The 15,857-nt window shown below is 36.4% G+C and overlaps 4 protein-coding genes across 4 annotated transcripts; 2 read left to right on the plus strand and 2 right to left on the minus strand.

Moving 5' to 3' along the window:
• Window positions 1-1,372: 1,372 nt before the first annotated feature.
• LOC118753478 (DNA-directed RNA polymerase II subunit RPB7-like) lies at window positions 1,373-2,928 on the plus strand. Its single transcript, XM_036488361.1, has 5 exons — window positions 1,373-1,575; window positions 1,637-1,906; window positions 1,968-2,018; window positions 2,093-2,230; window positions 2,291-2,928. Exons 1-5 carry the CDS (start codon window positions 1,564-1,566, stop codon window positions 2,339-2,341), a joined length of 522 nt encoding a protein of 173 aa, XP_036344254.1. The 5' UTR covers window positions 1,373-1,563; the 3' UTR covers window positions 2,342-2,928.
• A 7-nt stretch (window positions 2,929-2,935) lies between these two features.
• On the minus strand, window positions 2,936-6,226 carry LOC118753477 (small G protein signaling modulator 3 homolog). Its single transcript, XM_036488360.1, is given in 6 exon segments — window positions 2,936-4,564; window positions 4,566-4,736; window positions 4,796-4,939; window positions 4,941-5,401; window positions 5,462-5,987; window positions 6,074-6,226. Coding segments are annotated over 6 exon segments (2,406 nt in total). The 5' UTR covers window positions 6,131-6,226; the 3' UTR covers window positions 2,936-3,517.
• Window positions 6,227-9,790: 3,564 nt separating this feature from the next.
• Window positions 9,791-14,943, plus strand: LOC118753475 (trafficking protein particle complex subunit 10-like). The gene is made up of 7 exons (XM_036488358.1): window positions 9,791-9,940; window positions 10,000-10,223; window positions 10,293-10,564; window positions 10,619-12,389; window positions 12,457-13,173; window positions 13,243-13,588; window positions 14,162-14,943. The coding sequence occupies exons 1-7, from the start codon at window positions 9,916-9,918 to the stop codon at window positions 14,389-14,391; spliced, it is 3,585 nt and encodes a 1,194-aa protein (XP_036344251.1). The 5' UTR covers window positions 9,791-9,915; the 3' UTR covers window positions 14,392-14,943.
• A 60-nt stretch (window positions 14,944-15,003) lies between these two features.
• On the minus strand, window positions 15,004-15,857 carry LOC118753476 (diamine acetyltransferase 2-like; the record flags this gene model as incomplete). The annotated part of the gene is given in 2 exon segments (XM_036488359.1): window positions 15,004-15,380; window positions 15,819-15,857. Coding segments are annotated over 2 exon segments (346 nt in total), but the record flags the coding sequence as incomplete, so codon positions are not given.

Below are 15,857 nucleotides of genomic sequence, written 5' to 3' on the forward strand. Positions count from 1 at the left end.
CTACGGTCCGTTAAGTTAAGTTAAGTTGGCGTAATCAGGCTTTTACAATCCATAAGTGCGGCCGAAGGCCACCTACGCCGAAAGAAGTTATACACGAAAACACTTTTTACCTTTTTCCCACATTAATTCGATTTTTGTGAAAACTATAACATATCGAGCCCTAACCGCCAAAATAACGTAATCGACATTTTTTTCAAAATTTTCTTTTTGATGCAGAAATATTCCTAGAGCATCTAGATACATTTCTGCATCAAAAAGAAAATTTTGAAAAAAATGTCGCTTACGTTATTTTGGCGATTAGGGCTCGATATGTACATATATCAGATTAAAGAGAATTAAATTCTCTATTGAATGACATTAAAATCCATGATAACTTGAACTTTGACCTTTAATAACTGTTGTAGTTGTTGTTTCCAAACAAAAAAATATACCGCTATGCTCATCTCAATGATCTCTATCGATCCCCATATGATTTTTTGTTTGTTTGAGAATTGTAGGTATTCTGCATTTGTTCCAATTTTATATTTGAATCAGTGTTGGCAGTGATCGATTGATTCTGTAATCAATTAGTTAATTCGATTAAATTCAATCCGATTACAGTTAATCATATTTAATTTTAATCTGGTTAAACAGCTTATCGTAACCGCGATTAAAAAAAATTAATGTTTAATCATTAACCCTTAATTTGATTAAGTAGTTTTGGTGATTAATTAATTTACGCTGGAATTTTCCTGCGCACACAAGACCAGTTAATCGAGGGTGGCTAAGTCGGTTTTCCTCATCAATCTTAAGCAATTTTGTGTGCATTTTCATTAAAATCTATTCCAACAGACGTTATGTAAACCAGGTTTTAATATCCTTCTGCTCATGTGCGATGGGTTGTAAAAATTCCCTGTTTATGTATTACTAATAAAAATAAAATTTTTTTTATTTAATAATTTATTTTTGAGCTATAGGCCGTATGTTAAATAAAACATTAAATGTTCTGCGCATTAAATTAAATTATACTAAACGGCCAATAAACAACACAATCTTTTATTTTAAATATTTTGTATATTTTATAAGCGTGAAACACAAAAGAATCACTATAACTCTTGTCTGGTTTCAAATTGGGACAACAAACTAGACTACTCAATCAGAATTTCTTTTTAATTGGATTATGGATTAATGATTAAAATTAATTAATCTTAATCACAACCGACGATTAACGATTAAAAAAATGTATTCAATAATCGTACAGATTATTACGGTTAATTAATTTTAGTCGTTAATCGCGATAAACATTTTAATCGGTAATTTTTAAACCTTAATCAGATTAACATTTTGCCAACACTGATTTGAAAACTTTCTTTAATTTTGACCTTATTTTTTGTTCCCATAATGCAACCCTGCTGACCACCTTCTACTGCTGTCATCTTTGACAATTGACTATAGTGAAATTAATGCCGCTGCTGTTTACAATTTTCTCTGATTTAATAAACAATTTTGCGCTGATATTTTGCACTTTTGCTTTTAAAATACCATTTGTGCTTTTTTGTTCATTAAATATACCAGCAATTTATAATGTTTTACCACGTAAGTAAAGTTCTGAGAAATTCACCTACTTTATCTGAGATGGCATTTTTCTAATGGGTAGATCTCCCTCGAGCATGAGATTCTCTTGCATCCGCGTTATTTCGGTCCACAATTGCTGGAGACGGTTAAACAGAAACTTTATACAGAAGTAGAAGGTACATGCACGGGGAAGTATGGATTTGTGATAGCGGTGACCACAATCGATCAAATTGGCTCAGGTGTCATACAGCCCGGACAGGGATTTGTAGTGTATCCAGTAAAATATAAGGCGATTGTATTCCGGCCGTTCAAGGGAGAAGTGCTGGATGCAGTTGTAAAGCAAATTAACAAAGTACGTTGGGTAAAAAAACACACATGTTGAAAAAGTACGATACGTTTTCTTTCAAATGCAGGTAGGCATGTTTGCTGAAATTGGGCCACTATCGTGTTTCATTTCACATCACGTATGTACACAACTTAAAATACAAATGCATTTTTCTGATGCACATATTAATGTTATGGACTCTTTTCCACTTAGTCTATACCAGCTGACATGCAATTCTGTCCAAACGGCAATCCACCGTGCTACAAATCAAAAGATGAGGATGTCGTAATTTCTGGTGAAGATAAAATACGCTTAAAGATTGTCGGTACACGTGTGGATGCCACTGGTATTGTAAGTGTAAATTAACTATATAGTTAAACCTTTTCTTATATATATCTTCTATGCTCATAGTTCGCAATCGGCACACTGATGGACGATTACCTAGGTTTAGTATGCAGTTAATTTGATGTAGATGCTTGGATGTGGTACTAAATAATTTGCGACTCGTTTTTTATAAATATACATATGTATGCATAGGTTGCGTTCAGAAATGCATCAAGCCAAAGCATCAGTTACAGTCGCTACAACAACAACAATCAGTCTCTTTTATTTCTAAACTATAATTGATGGAAATGTCAAACATGCGCAACCACGGTTAAAAGCCGAATGTAACATGGTTGCGTAAATAAGACATTTCCATTAATTATAATTTAGAAATAAGAGATTGGTTGTTGTTGTTGTGCTTTGCTTTGGCTTGATGCATTTTTAAACGCACTCACACACATGTCTATGTTAGAATATATGTAATATTTATGTAGATATACATATGTATATGAGAAAGAAATACATTTAATTCTAATTGAATTTAAACACGAAAATTGCCGTTTATATAAACATATTTTTTCTATGCGTTAAATATACATATTTTATTTTTTTTATTTTTAAGGAACAACATACATAAGTAAAATATGAATGTTTAAAAACAATGACTAATATGCAATTCGAAATTAACGATATACGCGTTTTACATTCATACAAGCGTGTGTAAATATGTTGAGCATAAACTCAAGTATTTATTTAAATACACATTGCAATGGACGATAGTTGATATATCTATATTTATAATAGCATTATTAAATACAGACTCTGATTTTATAAAACATTTAAATATTTTTTAACATACAATTTTTTGTATGAGGTTTGTTTAAAACTTACAGGGCCTGTTTTTAGTTGCAAAGGCTAGATTTGAAAGCATACACATTTTAAAATGTTAGTAAGATAGTTTGAAGAACTTCACCTATTTTTCAGTTTATTTGCATAATTTTGCTTGTATATAGCATGTATGTAAGTAGTTGCCAAAGGTTTGTATTGTATAAGCATTTGCATAGCTAAGAATTTCGATATTTTTAATTAAAATTATTAAAAATTTGTTCAACCTGTGGCTAAACAACTAAATGCGGCAGAGTTCAATCTTTTACCACCGCCATTAAGGGAATGTTTAAACTAAAACATTAAAACTTAACAAAAACACATTTTTACTCTTAAAACATAGTTTAGTGGCTATACAATCTTCTACACACATACTTAACTAAAAATAAACAAATGCACTTTCTTCTCCATATGCTACTACTACAAGACTCACAAATCCCATGAGAAGAGATGATGCTTAACCAGCATGTCGCGCACACCATCTTTCAGTGGCTGAGATTCCTTGCCTCTTTTTGGTGGTAATTCCCAGTCAGGATTCAAATTGAAAGCAAATTGTGAAAGTATCCTTAGCTCACACTTTATTTGCACCCAACCCGGCGAGTCAATATAACTACAGGGATAGTACCATTTTTGCACAACATCCTGACAAGAACACAGTACTTCCAACCATAGATGCAACACTTGCTCATTCAAGCCAAGACATATTAATGAACGCAACTTCACGTCCATTTGCGCGTGCGCTTCATCATGAGACTGGTTTACTGCTTGCACGCAACGGAACAACAGCTCTTCTGGAGTCAACACTTTGCCATCTTCATCTAGGCGATACGTCTTACATAGCACCAATCGACTGTATACCGATTCGAAATCTTTTTCAACTTCACGCGTAGCCGCCTCCTCGATGAAAAGCCACGGATGCATGGGACCCCCCAAAAAAGATGGTCTTTTCATACCATGCTCGAGAAAAGCCTTGATGGATGGCGCAAGTGTGCCACGCACTAAATCTGTAACAGTTTCGGAAATTGCATCGTCACCAGCAGAAGTGTACAGCTTGCTACGTTCATCCAACAACTCGACAAATTTGGCCGGAAACCAGCCACGCAATCCATTCAGTTCTCCCACCCAACAGTGTTCATCTTTTTGACTTATTATAGTGATGATATCATTTTTGCGGAAGCCCAACTCATCATCATCATGACGTTCGAAATCATGTAAGGCCTTTGCTCTTCGTTGGCGTCGACGTGCGACATTGATGAAATTTTCATGGTCTTTTGCATGCGAATCAGTGCTGTAATTTGCTGTCAGTTGTATGTGAGCTGCTATCTTCGGTTCGATGGTTATAAAGTGGCGTGCTACTTTTAATATTGCCTCACGCAAGTCGACTAGAATCTCCGTCTGCCTTATATTCTTATTTTTTAGCTCAACGGAATCGTTGTCTCCTCGAAATAGCAATGTTTCTAATATGGATTTACTTTTTTCGCACTTGCCGACGTGCCAAATGTTGTTTGGGCAGATTTGGGACGGCCTCGGGATTACCAACAAGGCCACCCTGATCGGCCATAAGATAGGCCAGATGACGTCGACGATGCGTATCGATGACGGTTTGACTCAAGGAGCCACCAACTTCAAGTGCTTGATTAAAGAGAATCTGTAAACATACTTAATTTTAGTCATTTATATAACAGCGTTTGGCCTCGCATCACTTACCTCTACATCATCCACTTCACCCGGTATGTCTGACAATGAGTTGAATATTTGAGCAGAGTTTTCCAAGATTTGTAAATCTTTTTCCTTCAACTTCAGCATACCCAATGTGAGTTGAAAGAGTACTATGCTACCATCATAGAAAAAACCAATCCCATATGCGCACCAAAATCTTCATGTGCACAACATTTGCAAAAAGCGTCAAGAACCAATGCAATGTTATAAGCGATAATTCGATGTCATGCTTCTTTAGTGTCTCATCAACGGATGTTAGATAATTTGCAATAAGCGTCTGCATGACACGTTGATCAGCTTGTATGCCCAACAAAGTTGAAGAATAGTATGATGCGGGTAATAAGTCTTCCACAATAGTCGCCATCATCCAGAAAGCATTTTCTTCCTCCATAAACAGCAGCAAGCAAGCGGCTATTACACCAGTACCTTGGCAATAACCGATATCTGGAAACAGCCAGGCGATGCCGCGAAGTATGCGACGCAGTCGTGGTATGCCAGTTCCGTGCGGATTGCTAAAGCACGCATTTGTTGGTAATATGCGTAACAGATCCTTCTCAATCTGTTTTGAGGTCATAAGTTGATCATTCCCTGAAGCTAATTTAAAACAGAAATGCATCAATACTAACTTTTCCTAATTAAAGAAAATACTCATACCCTTAATTATATCATGATAACTTGTTTCGCCTTTTTGTTTTTTCGCCAGCGCACCAGATAAACGCATCCACATTTGTGCCCGCAGAGAATGTGGTATACCTTCACGAACCATATTTCGCAACTTTTCGGTACGTGGCAGCATAACATCCACATTCTCCCATGTCAATTCCGTAGCCTCTTTGTTATGTGAAAATTCTAAATGTGCAATCCATTGCAATCGGTGCTGTGCATCTTCTACAAATGGTTGCGAAAGCAGTTTATTCGAGCTTTGTTCTGGACCATCCTCTTCCTCCACACGAAAACCAAATTCGTCGAATCGATAGTCTGGCTGATCGTTAGGACCCGCAGCCTCAGATTCAGGTTGCCCCAATTTCGCTAGAATTTCCTGCGGCCACATGGAAGGTGTTAAAGCGGAAAAGGGACCGCCAGGACTAGGTCGCAGACCGTCTGCAACACATAGCTCTTCCATCATTGGTGGGAGTTCATCTAGATTGTCATCTTCGGAGTTGTTTGCTTGCAATTTTTTCTGGAGCGATAAAATATGCAAGATAAAAATCAAGATAAAATAAATAACACCGTGTTAGAAGAGGGTAAGGGGAAGAGGTTGCTTACAATATGTTCTTCGCGACCCACGTATCCATCATGGCCGCGACCGAAAAGACTTTCCATCACTTTCTATGTAAAAGCACTCGTTAGCTCGAAGACTTCTAAAGCTATTATTTAAATTTCACTAATTCATTGATCGAATTTTTTATCAAAACCGTAATTTCACTCTTCTCGCTTATGAGCATTGTGTACAAATACAAGTGAGATATCTTAGCAATAGACGTCATCCTGGGCCACAGCTGCGATCATCTGTTTTTTAGAGTTGCTTATTTTGCTCTAAAGTGCGCTTTTTTGACCTGAGTTGCATTAAATAGTCTCTTAAAACTTGGTAGGTTTTTTTGCTCAAATGGTAACATATATGCCCAAAAACTTGAAAAATATTAGATTATTGCTTTTTAAAAATGCTATTTATAAAATTTGGTTTTGATTGCGACATTAGAAATATTCAGATTATAAAAGTTTTTCACATATGTTTTAAGATTTTAATATGTACGGTAGAATGCAACAATGTGCTTGAATTTGTTTGCTTCTTCGTCAGCTTATTCGTTTGCAGACTAGAAAAATGGCGAACAGCCATCAAAATACTGATTCAAAATACACACAAATGGGTGCGCGCAGCAAAATTCAGCCCTAATGGTAAGTTCATTTCATCGTGCGGCGACAAGTTAAGAATTTGCGATACATTTTCAGGCGTATGTATGCGAACGTTCACCGGGGGAAGAGGTATGGGACGACAGCTGGCATGGCATCCAGACGTCAATCTGGTGGCTTTAGCATTAAGTTGTAACCGCGTTAAGATATTTGACAAAGCTGAAGGCGAGCTAATACAGTGCATTCGTCGCCGGAGAATGATGTTGCATTTCACCCAAGTGGAAATTTCTTGGTGACAGGCGGCGATGACTATACAATAAGATTGCTTGATTTATTAGAAGGTTGGCCAATTTATACACGGTAGTAGTGCACTTTAGTGGATCCATATAAAATACATTTTTTCCTGTATTCAACAGTTGCCCGTTTGGAAATCTAATTTGCATACATTTGATGCCAATAGCTCGCAACAAACAAGCCAGTTCTCAAAGAGCCCAAATTGATTTTAGTCATGCAACAGCTCCACATTACTCCGCCATAGACACACCAGTTGCTGGAGTACCAAAAAGCTGTGATGACAGTATTTTAATTGATCCACGACAATCGGTGGCATATGGAATGCGTGATGGAAATTTTCTGGTGCTTGATAGCCAATATACTACAAGAGTGAAACGCTGTAATAGTATTTTTTCTTAAATTTCCATCTTTTATTTGCAGTTACATTAAGAAGCTCCTAGAGGACAGAGCGGTTGGTGAGGAAGGTGTCGAGTTACTGCAGTACTGCAACTGGGAAAATCCGCATTTCGCACGTGTCCCACTCATATGGAATAGTAGCTTATGTCAAAAGGCTGGTTTTAGTATAATGCGGCATTCGCAGCATACCCTCACTGGCGCTGAGCCGTTGAAGAAATTTTGGATAAATAAACGTGCAAGAAATAGTTCCGATACTAGCACGTCCATATTCTTGTTAAGGGTCATCAAAAAATTCCTTGTGTTGTAAATAATAAACGGATTGCCGGATTATACTAAAGCCAGCTTCCCGACATAAACTACTATTCCATACGAACACAGAAATATAAATGTATCTAAAACTGAATAACTCAAATCAAATTGGATTGCATGTGCATAATATACCTAATATTGGAATCTGTTTTGATCGTAAAAAATACAACTTGCAATCATTTAGATTATAGTTTTGAAAGAAATTGATTGCAATCGTAAATTATGTAAAAATTGTCAATAACAATCTGCCTAAAATTTCTTTTCCCCATGTAACGGTTATAAAATACGTTAAATCCGCACTATCTGCATTAACAAAAAATATACATTGGAATATTTAAAATAAACCGATTCATATTTATTTTCTAATAATAATTGTTTCTTAATTGAAAGTATTTAATACTAATAAAATGTAGTGGTTAATGTTTTAAAATGAATTCGCAATATGTCCGCAGCTCAGGTGGATTTAAAGAAATCCGTTTAAATTTTTCGAATTACATCTACTTGAATACAGGATTGTATACAAATGGTAGTTCCGTAAATATTTAAAATATGTTAGTTCATTCAATATTTGCATCTGGGCCAATAAATAACAACAAATATAGCCGAAAAAAACAAAGTTTCAATTAAAACGAGTTTTTATAACCCCCCATAAAATTCCGATTAATTTTAAATACGAAAATAACGATATTTTTTTATGGAGATTTATTTTTTTAATATACCTTGTTTATACCTACACAAAAACCGGATTAGCAAAAAACCGATTGGACTCAACATATATTTCTTTACAGCATTTATCCCCCTGTCTTTATAGCGCACTCGATAAAGTCTTATTCAAAAGTAAACAAAATTGCTATTTTTAAACGACATTTTTTTAATAAATAATTTGCGCTGTTGACCGAAATGGAAACAAACAATAATTGTAATTTATTATAACAATAATACGAATTTAAAACGGGCTGTATAAAGAAAACCAGCCTATTGTCACTTCACTTTCCAATGGTGCTGATTGCTGCAAGAATTATTTAGCGATTTAGAGCATAATCAACACAATATATGCACATAAATATGTATTATTTCACAGATCTCAGGGTCAGCTTAGAAATACGTTACCAAAATTATATAAAATTTAAGTAGGAATTATTTTTAGTTATAACGTAAAAGCGCTATCTGACCCAATCTGATAAGTATATTTCCCCTAAAGTTAACCCATTTTATTTTATTTGTCTCTCGTGGAAATATATATTTTATTTACAATTTTCAGATATGTACATATATTTTAAATTTTTGCTTTAATTTTTGTCTCCTTTTAATATTTAATTAGATACCTTAAGATTAAAATAAGCTTAAAACGAAACAGCACAGCAACCCTTTTCTGTTCATCTTGAGAACACAAAACCCTCTTTTGTTAAAATTCGGCGCTGCACAAAATCCTGGCTTTTATATTTTCCAACAAAATACCACTTCGCAACCCTGGAATTTCACGAAGCGTTTCATTCGGGTCGTAGTTTGGCTACTTCGGGCCATTCGGTGTTGTATGCCATATTGGCTGCCATATTGTTCACACTGTCATCGCCATATTGAACACCCTGTCAACTATCTGTCAACCCTAAGATATCTCACTTGTATTCTTCCACAATGCTTATGAGTGGGACTCGTTTTTGACACTTGTGGGTGCATTTGTTGACATTTTGCAAATGGATTGATTACTGGACAGTGTTAGACAACGTGCAAAGTGGAGGGACACCCTAGTGTTGCCAGAAATTTCGTGATAAATCTGCCCAAAGAACGTACGTTCTTTGGTTGAAACCTTTCAAAACAAATTGAAAAATTTTTAATTAACATTGGAAATTTTAAAATAATTGCGGAATGCATTATCTATATATTATACGTACAAAATAAAAATATTTTGCACAAAAGTTATGCAAATACTGACGCGATAAATATTGAACATGTAGCATTCGTGCGCGATCGATCAATCCAAATCGCGATCCAAAAATCGTGATAATTACTGACCGTGTGACAGAGCCCATACGGTCACGTATTGCAATCGGGGTGAAATACCCTGGTTTATTTTGAAAAGTTGATAAACTCTGGTAAGCAATATCCAATTGGACTCTCTGTTTATTTATTTACTTCTCGATTGTCAAACACAACTGATTGCGGTGGCAGGAGTTTTCGTCTGCGTTTATAAATTTTGTTGGACGAGAAAAACTAATTTTCCGATAAATAAACGTAAAAGTCGTAATTTTTATCTAAATATGAATATTAAACCAATAATAACATGTGAGTGAAGAAACTTTGAAAAATCTTGGTTTTAAATACAGCCAAATTTCACTCCCCAGATGCTGGAGCTGGACCACTTTTTCGATCACTGGAGGCACAAATTTTGAATGCTATTCCACTGGATACATGCGAATGGCGTCGTACATACCATCGCCCATCCAAACAAGTGCGTTTGGAAGCGCAAACCCAGCCATTCAATGTGACTGCGCTGGAGAAGTACAAAAAGGGAGAATGGAGTATATTGGAGCATCCCATTCTGCATATTTTCGTTACAGAGTGCAATGTAAATATGCATATGTATATAAACAGTAATTTTTGAAATATATATTTCATATATTTATAAACTACTCAGGACTTGGATACATATAAGGCAAACGCGCAGGAAGAAATAAAAAACTGGCTTCGACAACTGACAACTTATGGTATAACTGATTGGATGATTTTGTTGGTCGAGACATTGGACGTTCGAAAAGCAAAAAATTTGCTGCCACGCACCACAGTTTTAGATAAGATACGACAGGACTTTGCTACAAAAAATGATGACCGTTGTATATCAGTTTTGAATCCAGCAAAGTTCGAACAGAAATCGGCTGAGTCGTTTCGTTGTTTAGTGCAGCGCATCAGGTTTATGCTTCAGGGCCTTATGATTTTCTTTCGCTAACACATTCACATTCGTAGGTTCTTAATGCTTGCCAGTTTCAACCGTAACATTGCCAAATACGAAGAGCTTATGCGGAGCAGGCGCGAAAAGCGCAACCATGATGGTTGGGACTTTCGGCAATACTTCTTTATGCAAGAAGATCTAGCTTTGATATTCGAGAAACTAGAATTACACACTGAAGCCCTCATACAATATGACGAGTTGGACGCTATGTTTTCACAATTCATAACTAATTCTGGCTTTGGCGAAAAGCAAAAATGGCTGGAATACTTCAAGCAACCATTAAGCTTTTTCCATGGTATTTGCCTCAATAGACGTGACAAATTTGAGATACGCAAAAAAATCAAAGAAAGCCCTGTTTCAATACTGGAATTTCGCAATTACTTATTTGAACGACAAGCACATCTGCTGCAACAAAGCAATGAAACCCCAGAAATAGCCAGAAGGCTTTTAAATTTTCTTTTTTCTACATTGCGAGAAATTGAACTCGTAAAATTAGACACACCCGAGGGTGCATTATCTTGCTGGGAATTCGTTTGCGCGCTAGAAGTTCTACAGACTTGCGAGCAGGCTATGGAGCCAAACGAAATGGTTTGCTTTCAACATTGTGCCCCCATCTGGAATCTGGCCAAAGACAAGTTGTATGAATTGGGAAAGCTATGTGGCCTGCTTCCCGGCTTTACGCCCACTTCCGAGCAGTTGCATATAGTCGTGCAACTCTCCGCTGGCATTGGTGATACGCCACTCGAGCAGTCGCAATTCTTGAACCCTACACCTCAGATTTCAGAGCAAAAACGGGACCGCTCTCCAAATCGGCGACCGAAAAAATCAGCAACCGAACAATTGAAGGAAGCTTTGGGCTCAAATCAAGCATTCCAAAAACTTTATTTGGAATTGGCAGAACTAGCCATTAGTACGTACAAACACGTTTCCCGTCACCGTTCGGCGCGTCTGGTTGGCTTGGATTTGGGCAATTTTTACTGCGCTCTGAATGAACCGCATAAGGCCGTAGGTTTCTTTACTGATTTGTTACGCGAATTAAAGGCGGAGAATTGGCATGCGCTAAGTTCACAAACACTGCTGGAACTGGCCAATTGCTATCGCAAAATGGGCGATTCGTTGGCTTACACCAAGACATGTAGCTCAATTTCGTGTTGTCAAGAGTTGGAAATGTTGGTGCGTTCATTTTATTTCGATGAATTTCTGAAATCGGTTAAGACATTAACAACCACACTATCCGCACAACCGTCCATGGAGAATGCGAATTTTTGCGTGCTTGAAGATCATTTTCGAATATGCGACATAAATGTAATGAATGTGGAACCCATAATACAAGATGATATTGTAATAGTGCAATTAAAGCTGGAGAGCTTCTATCCCCGCGAAGTTGTTGCTGAAAGCATACAATTATGCTACGAAATGCATGTCTCACCACTTACGGGCGAGGTAGCAACGCCACCGTTGATTGTGTCGGTTAGTGGCTGCAAAGATAAGAAATTCCTCAGCACACCGACATCATCGCCACTCAAGGAATCGCGCCTGAAAATGTCACTGCGGTTGGACTACAAACAGGACAATACCCTGGATTGCGCCTCAGTTGAATGCGACGTGCCCAAAGCGAAGCAGCCAGTGCGCCGCACGAGTAGCACCAAACGCAAGCTTTCGCCTAGCGTGCAGTCAGATTTCACAAATTTCGTAGCTACTGAGAATATCGCTATACAGCCGGGCAATAATTTCATTGAATTAAAATCCAAGGCAACGCGAGTTGGTACTTGGGATTTCAAGCAGGTAAGACTATAACTTAAATATTTAATGAACTAAAGGATGTGAATGTAAATTTCTATTTTGAATGCAGATGCGTATTTCCATATCACAATTGGAGTTCTTCTCTGAGCAAATTCCCTTCAGAGCGCCACCATTTGTGATCACTACCAAGCCGGCTGCGGCAGTGTTAAATTTCAAGAATTTGATTGCAGGCATTGAACAGCCAATACGTTTGACAGTTTCTGGCGGTAGTTTTATTTTCCCAGCCGATGCAAAAATTGTATTGAAATGTTCGAAAAATTTGCGCATACGGATGGCGCGCTCAATAGACAAGCTGGCTGTAGAGCAGGATAACGAACAAGTAGAGGAGCCAAAAATTCCGGCGTCCAACGATAATGACATTGTACAGAAGAAAACCGTCAAAGACACAAAAACTGTTGCCAATCCTGAAGATGATTCCACATTCGATAGCATATTGCAGGTGCCTCTGCCAAATTTCAAATCTTTCGAGGAGCGTGAAATCCCGTTAGAAGTGTTGACGGATTTGCCTGGACGTAAGATTTCCAAACACTTGGAACACTATGTTACATTATCATGCCCTTGGTCACGCAATGAGTTGCAGATAGCTATTGATTTTCAGCCCGCACTGGAGGCACAATGCCGACTACACACTTGTGGTACGCAAAAGTTTTTGCATGTGGTTATGAAAGGCTTGGAAGCGAATTTATTTTTGACAGAGGCGAAGGTGAAATGCGATGTTGCAGGTGTGCGTTTAATAGATTTGAATCCACCGTCACAGGCGCATGTGGTATGTGGGGGAAGAAAACATAATTATATATAACGATTTATTTAAAATTGTATCACTTTTTCCATGCAGCAAATTTACAAAGGTCTAACGGTTTCGTACTTGTATGAAATACAAGTAGAGCCGCTAAAAGCAGAGGTCGAGCTGCCAGCGGTAATCAAAGTGCACTTTATGACAAAATACTCAACTGTGGAGAAGCCACAACTTTTGCGAAATTATGGATGCGCTTTCGATTTGGTGGACTATACAACGCTCTTCAAAGTGCAGACACAGCTTGAACCCAATGAACTATGTCGTTTGCGTTCAGTTTGCAATTTGAATTTGAAAATCACGAAGGTGCATGAAAATCCCTACGTGGACCTAATGTACGAAGTGCTGAGCGATCAGAATTTATGGGCCGTTTGTGGACGCTCGGCAGGTTGGTTATACATGCATTTTTGAGTGCAGACACTTTCTTTGTGCTCATTAGAAAGTTTAGTAAAAATAAGGGATTTTAGTGGAAGCAAAAGTAGTTTCAATTTTTTTTTAATCTCGGCAATAATAAATAATAAATTTATAGCAAGTCTTTTAAATCGGAAAATATTCTGCAACTAAATAACTATATACTATATTTATAAGCATATTAGACCTTATTTCTCCATAAAATTGTCAAAAAAATTATTACAACAGACAGTCATTGATATACTAGGAATTCAATATTTTCGCTTTATTCTGCATATTACTGCCAGATTAAAGGCGAACATGGAATCCCTATTTTTTACAATTTCATATTTTTATTTATGTATATACACAAAGTGTTTCATATTTTTACACTTTCGTAATAATCTCTCTTTATTTTAATTGAACTTTTACGAAAAGTCTGTGGTAAGTAAATTAGTAAAAAGGAATTTATGTAAAATAACGCTTATCTTAAATTAGCTGTTTACCTTATTTATAGCTTCTAGGCAATCGAAAAGTCAAAGCTTCACCTCTCCTTCTTTTGTCATTTTAGGTGTTGTATCAATGAAGGATGTCGAGAGTCATTCAATTTCATTGGATGTTATGCCGTTGAGTACTGGATTTCTCCCTATGCCCAATATACGTCTGTCACGTTACACGGCTGGTGGCAAAAACAAAACCGACACACATTCCAAAGTACATCCGTTTCCACAAGGGCAAGTTTACAATAGCACAAAGAGTATGCAGATACATGTTATAGCCAGCAGCAATGGCGAACAGTAGAAGTAAGAATTTATATATATACAATATCTACTAATTACTCAAGATATTCTACATTTTCGAAGGCAATCGGTGAAAGTATTATTGTTGCAATTTTTTGAAAGAAAAAGTGTTCGTATTCATAAACAAAAAAGTTTGTTTATTAAAATCTATAAGAAAATGATACTACTGACTCATTGCATTGATGCATTTTTGCTAAATATGCTGACTGTAGAACTGATGTACTACATTATTACTCTAAGGTGGAAAAGTACTATCCAAATTCTTTTTCTAATATTTTACTGAATATTTTTGCATCACATTTATTCAAGTTTTTTGTTTTGTGCTCTTAAATGCTAGAATGCATTTGAATAAGACTCAGAAAGTCTATAAAAATTCCGAAAAATACTCCCCGGCTTAAATGCTTAGTTTTTGGTTTGTTTTCCATTTCTGAAAATAATCTGGTTAGTGTATTTACAACTTTGGGTAAGAATATATAGTATTTAATGGATTTTAATTTTAGTTAAAAGATTGTAATTAAAGCTATTTTATTCAAAATAAAATTGGTTGTTCCAAAATTTTTTAAATGTATATACACATGTATGTATACACATTTGCATCATTAAAAAAAAATGCAAATATATACAAACGTTTGTATGCATATGCACAGCATTTTTGTTGTTTTAATTGTTTTGCTTAAATAGTTTTACAGCTCATTGGCCAACTTTTCAATTTGCTCAGCATTTACACGATAAAAATGCCATTCCTCAGTCTCTGTTAAATCGATAGCTCCCATTCTGTCATAAAATTTTCGCGCCGGATTCCAGCTGAGCACATGAAAATCCAAACGTTGACAATTGTATTCCTTCGCTTTAGCTGCAACAGCACGGAAAATGTAAGCACCAGCACCTAAGCCACGATATGCGGGACGCACATAAACATCTTCAAGAAAGTATGTTTTACCCTGCCATGTTGAGTAGGAGTAGAAGCAAATGCAATAGCCTATAATGGCGCTGTAAAGTAATTAGAAAAAGTAGCGGTAAGCATGAATAATGTGAAAATATGTAGTTTTGTCTTATCAGTGTCTAATGGTAAATATTTAAGGTGGACTATGTCACTGAGTATTTGTCTATGTCAATCTTTTTGATGGATGTTTATGCTTGCAATCTTATGTATATACATACATACATGAGTTTACAATAATGTATTCATATACACTATGTACATATGTACATACATATGTACAACGTAGTGGAGTTGAATTCCAACGATTCGAAAATATTGGCATATAGAAAGTAAATACATATGTAGATGCATACAGGAATGCATTCCAGGTACTGATAGTCATGCGTTTATACATATGTACATAAATATGTACATATGCGAACATTTATAGCCCAATATAAAGTTATTCATACCAATTTGTGTATTTAAATGCTTTGTTTACTTACAGTGTAGGCTTCTCTTCAGTTTGCACTTCGAGCACATAT

The sequence above is a fragment of the Rhagoletis pomonella genome, unplaced genomic scaffold (genome assembly GCF_013731165.1).
Source record: "Rhagoletis pomonella isolate Grant_MI unplaced genomic scaffold, Rhpom_1.0 Rhpom_scaffold_02518, whole genome shotgun sequence".
NCBI lineage: Eukaryota > Metazoa > Arthropoda > Insecta > Diptera > Tephritidae > Rhagoletis > Rhagoletis pomonella.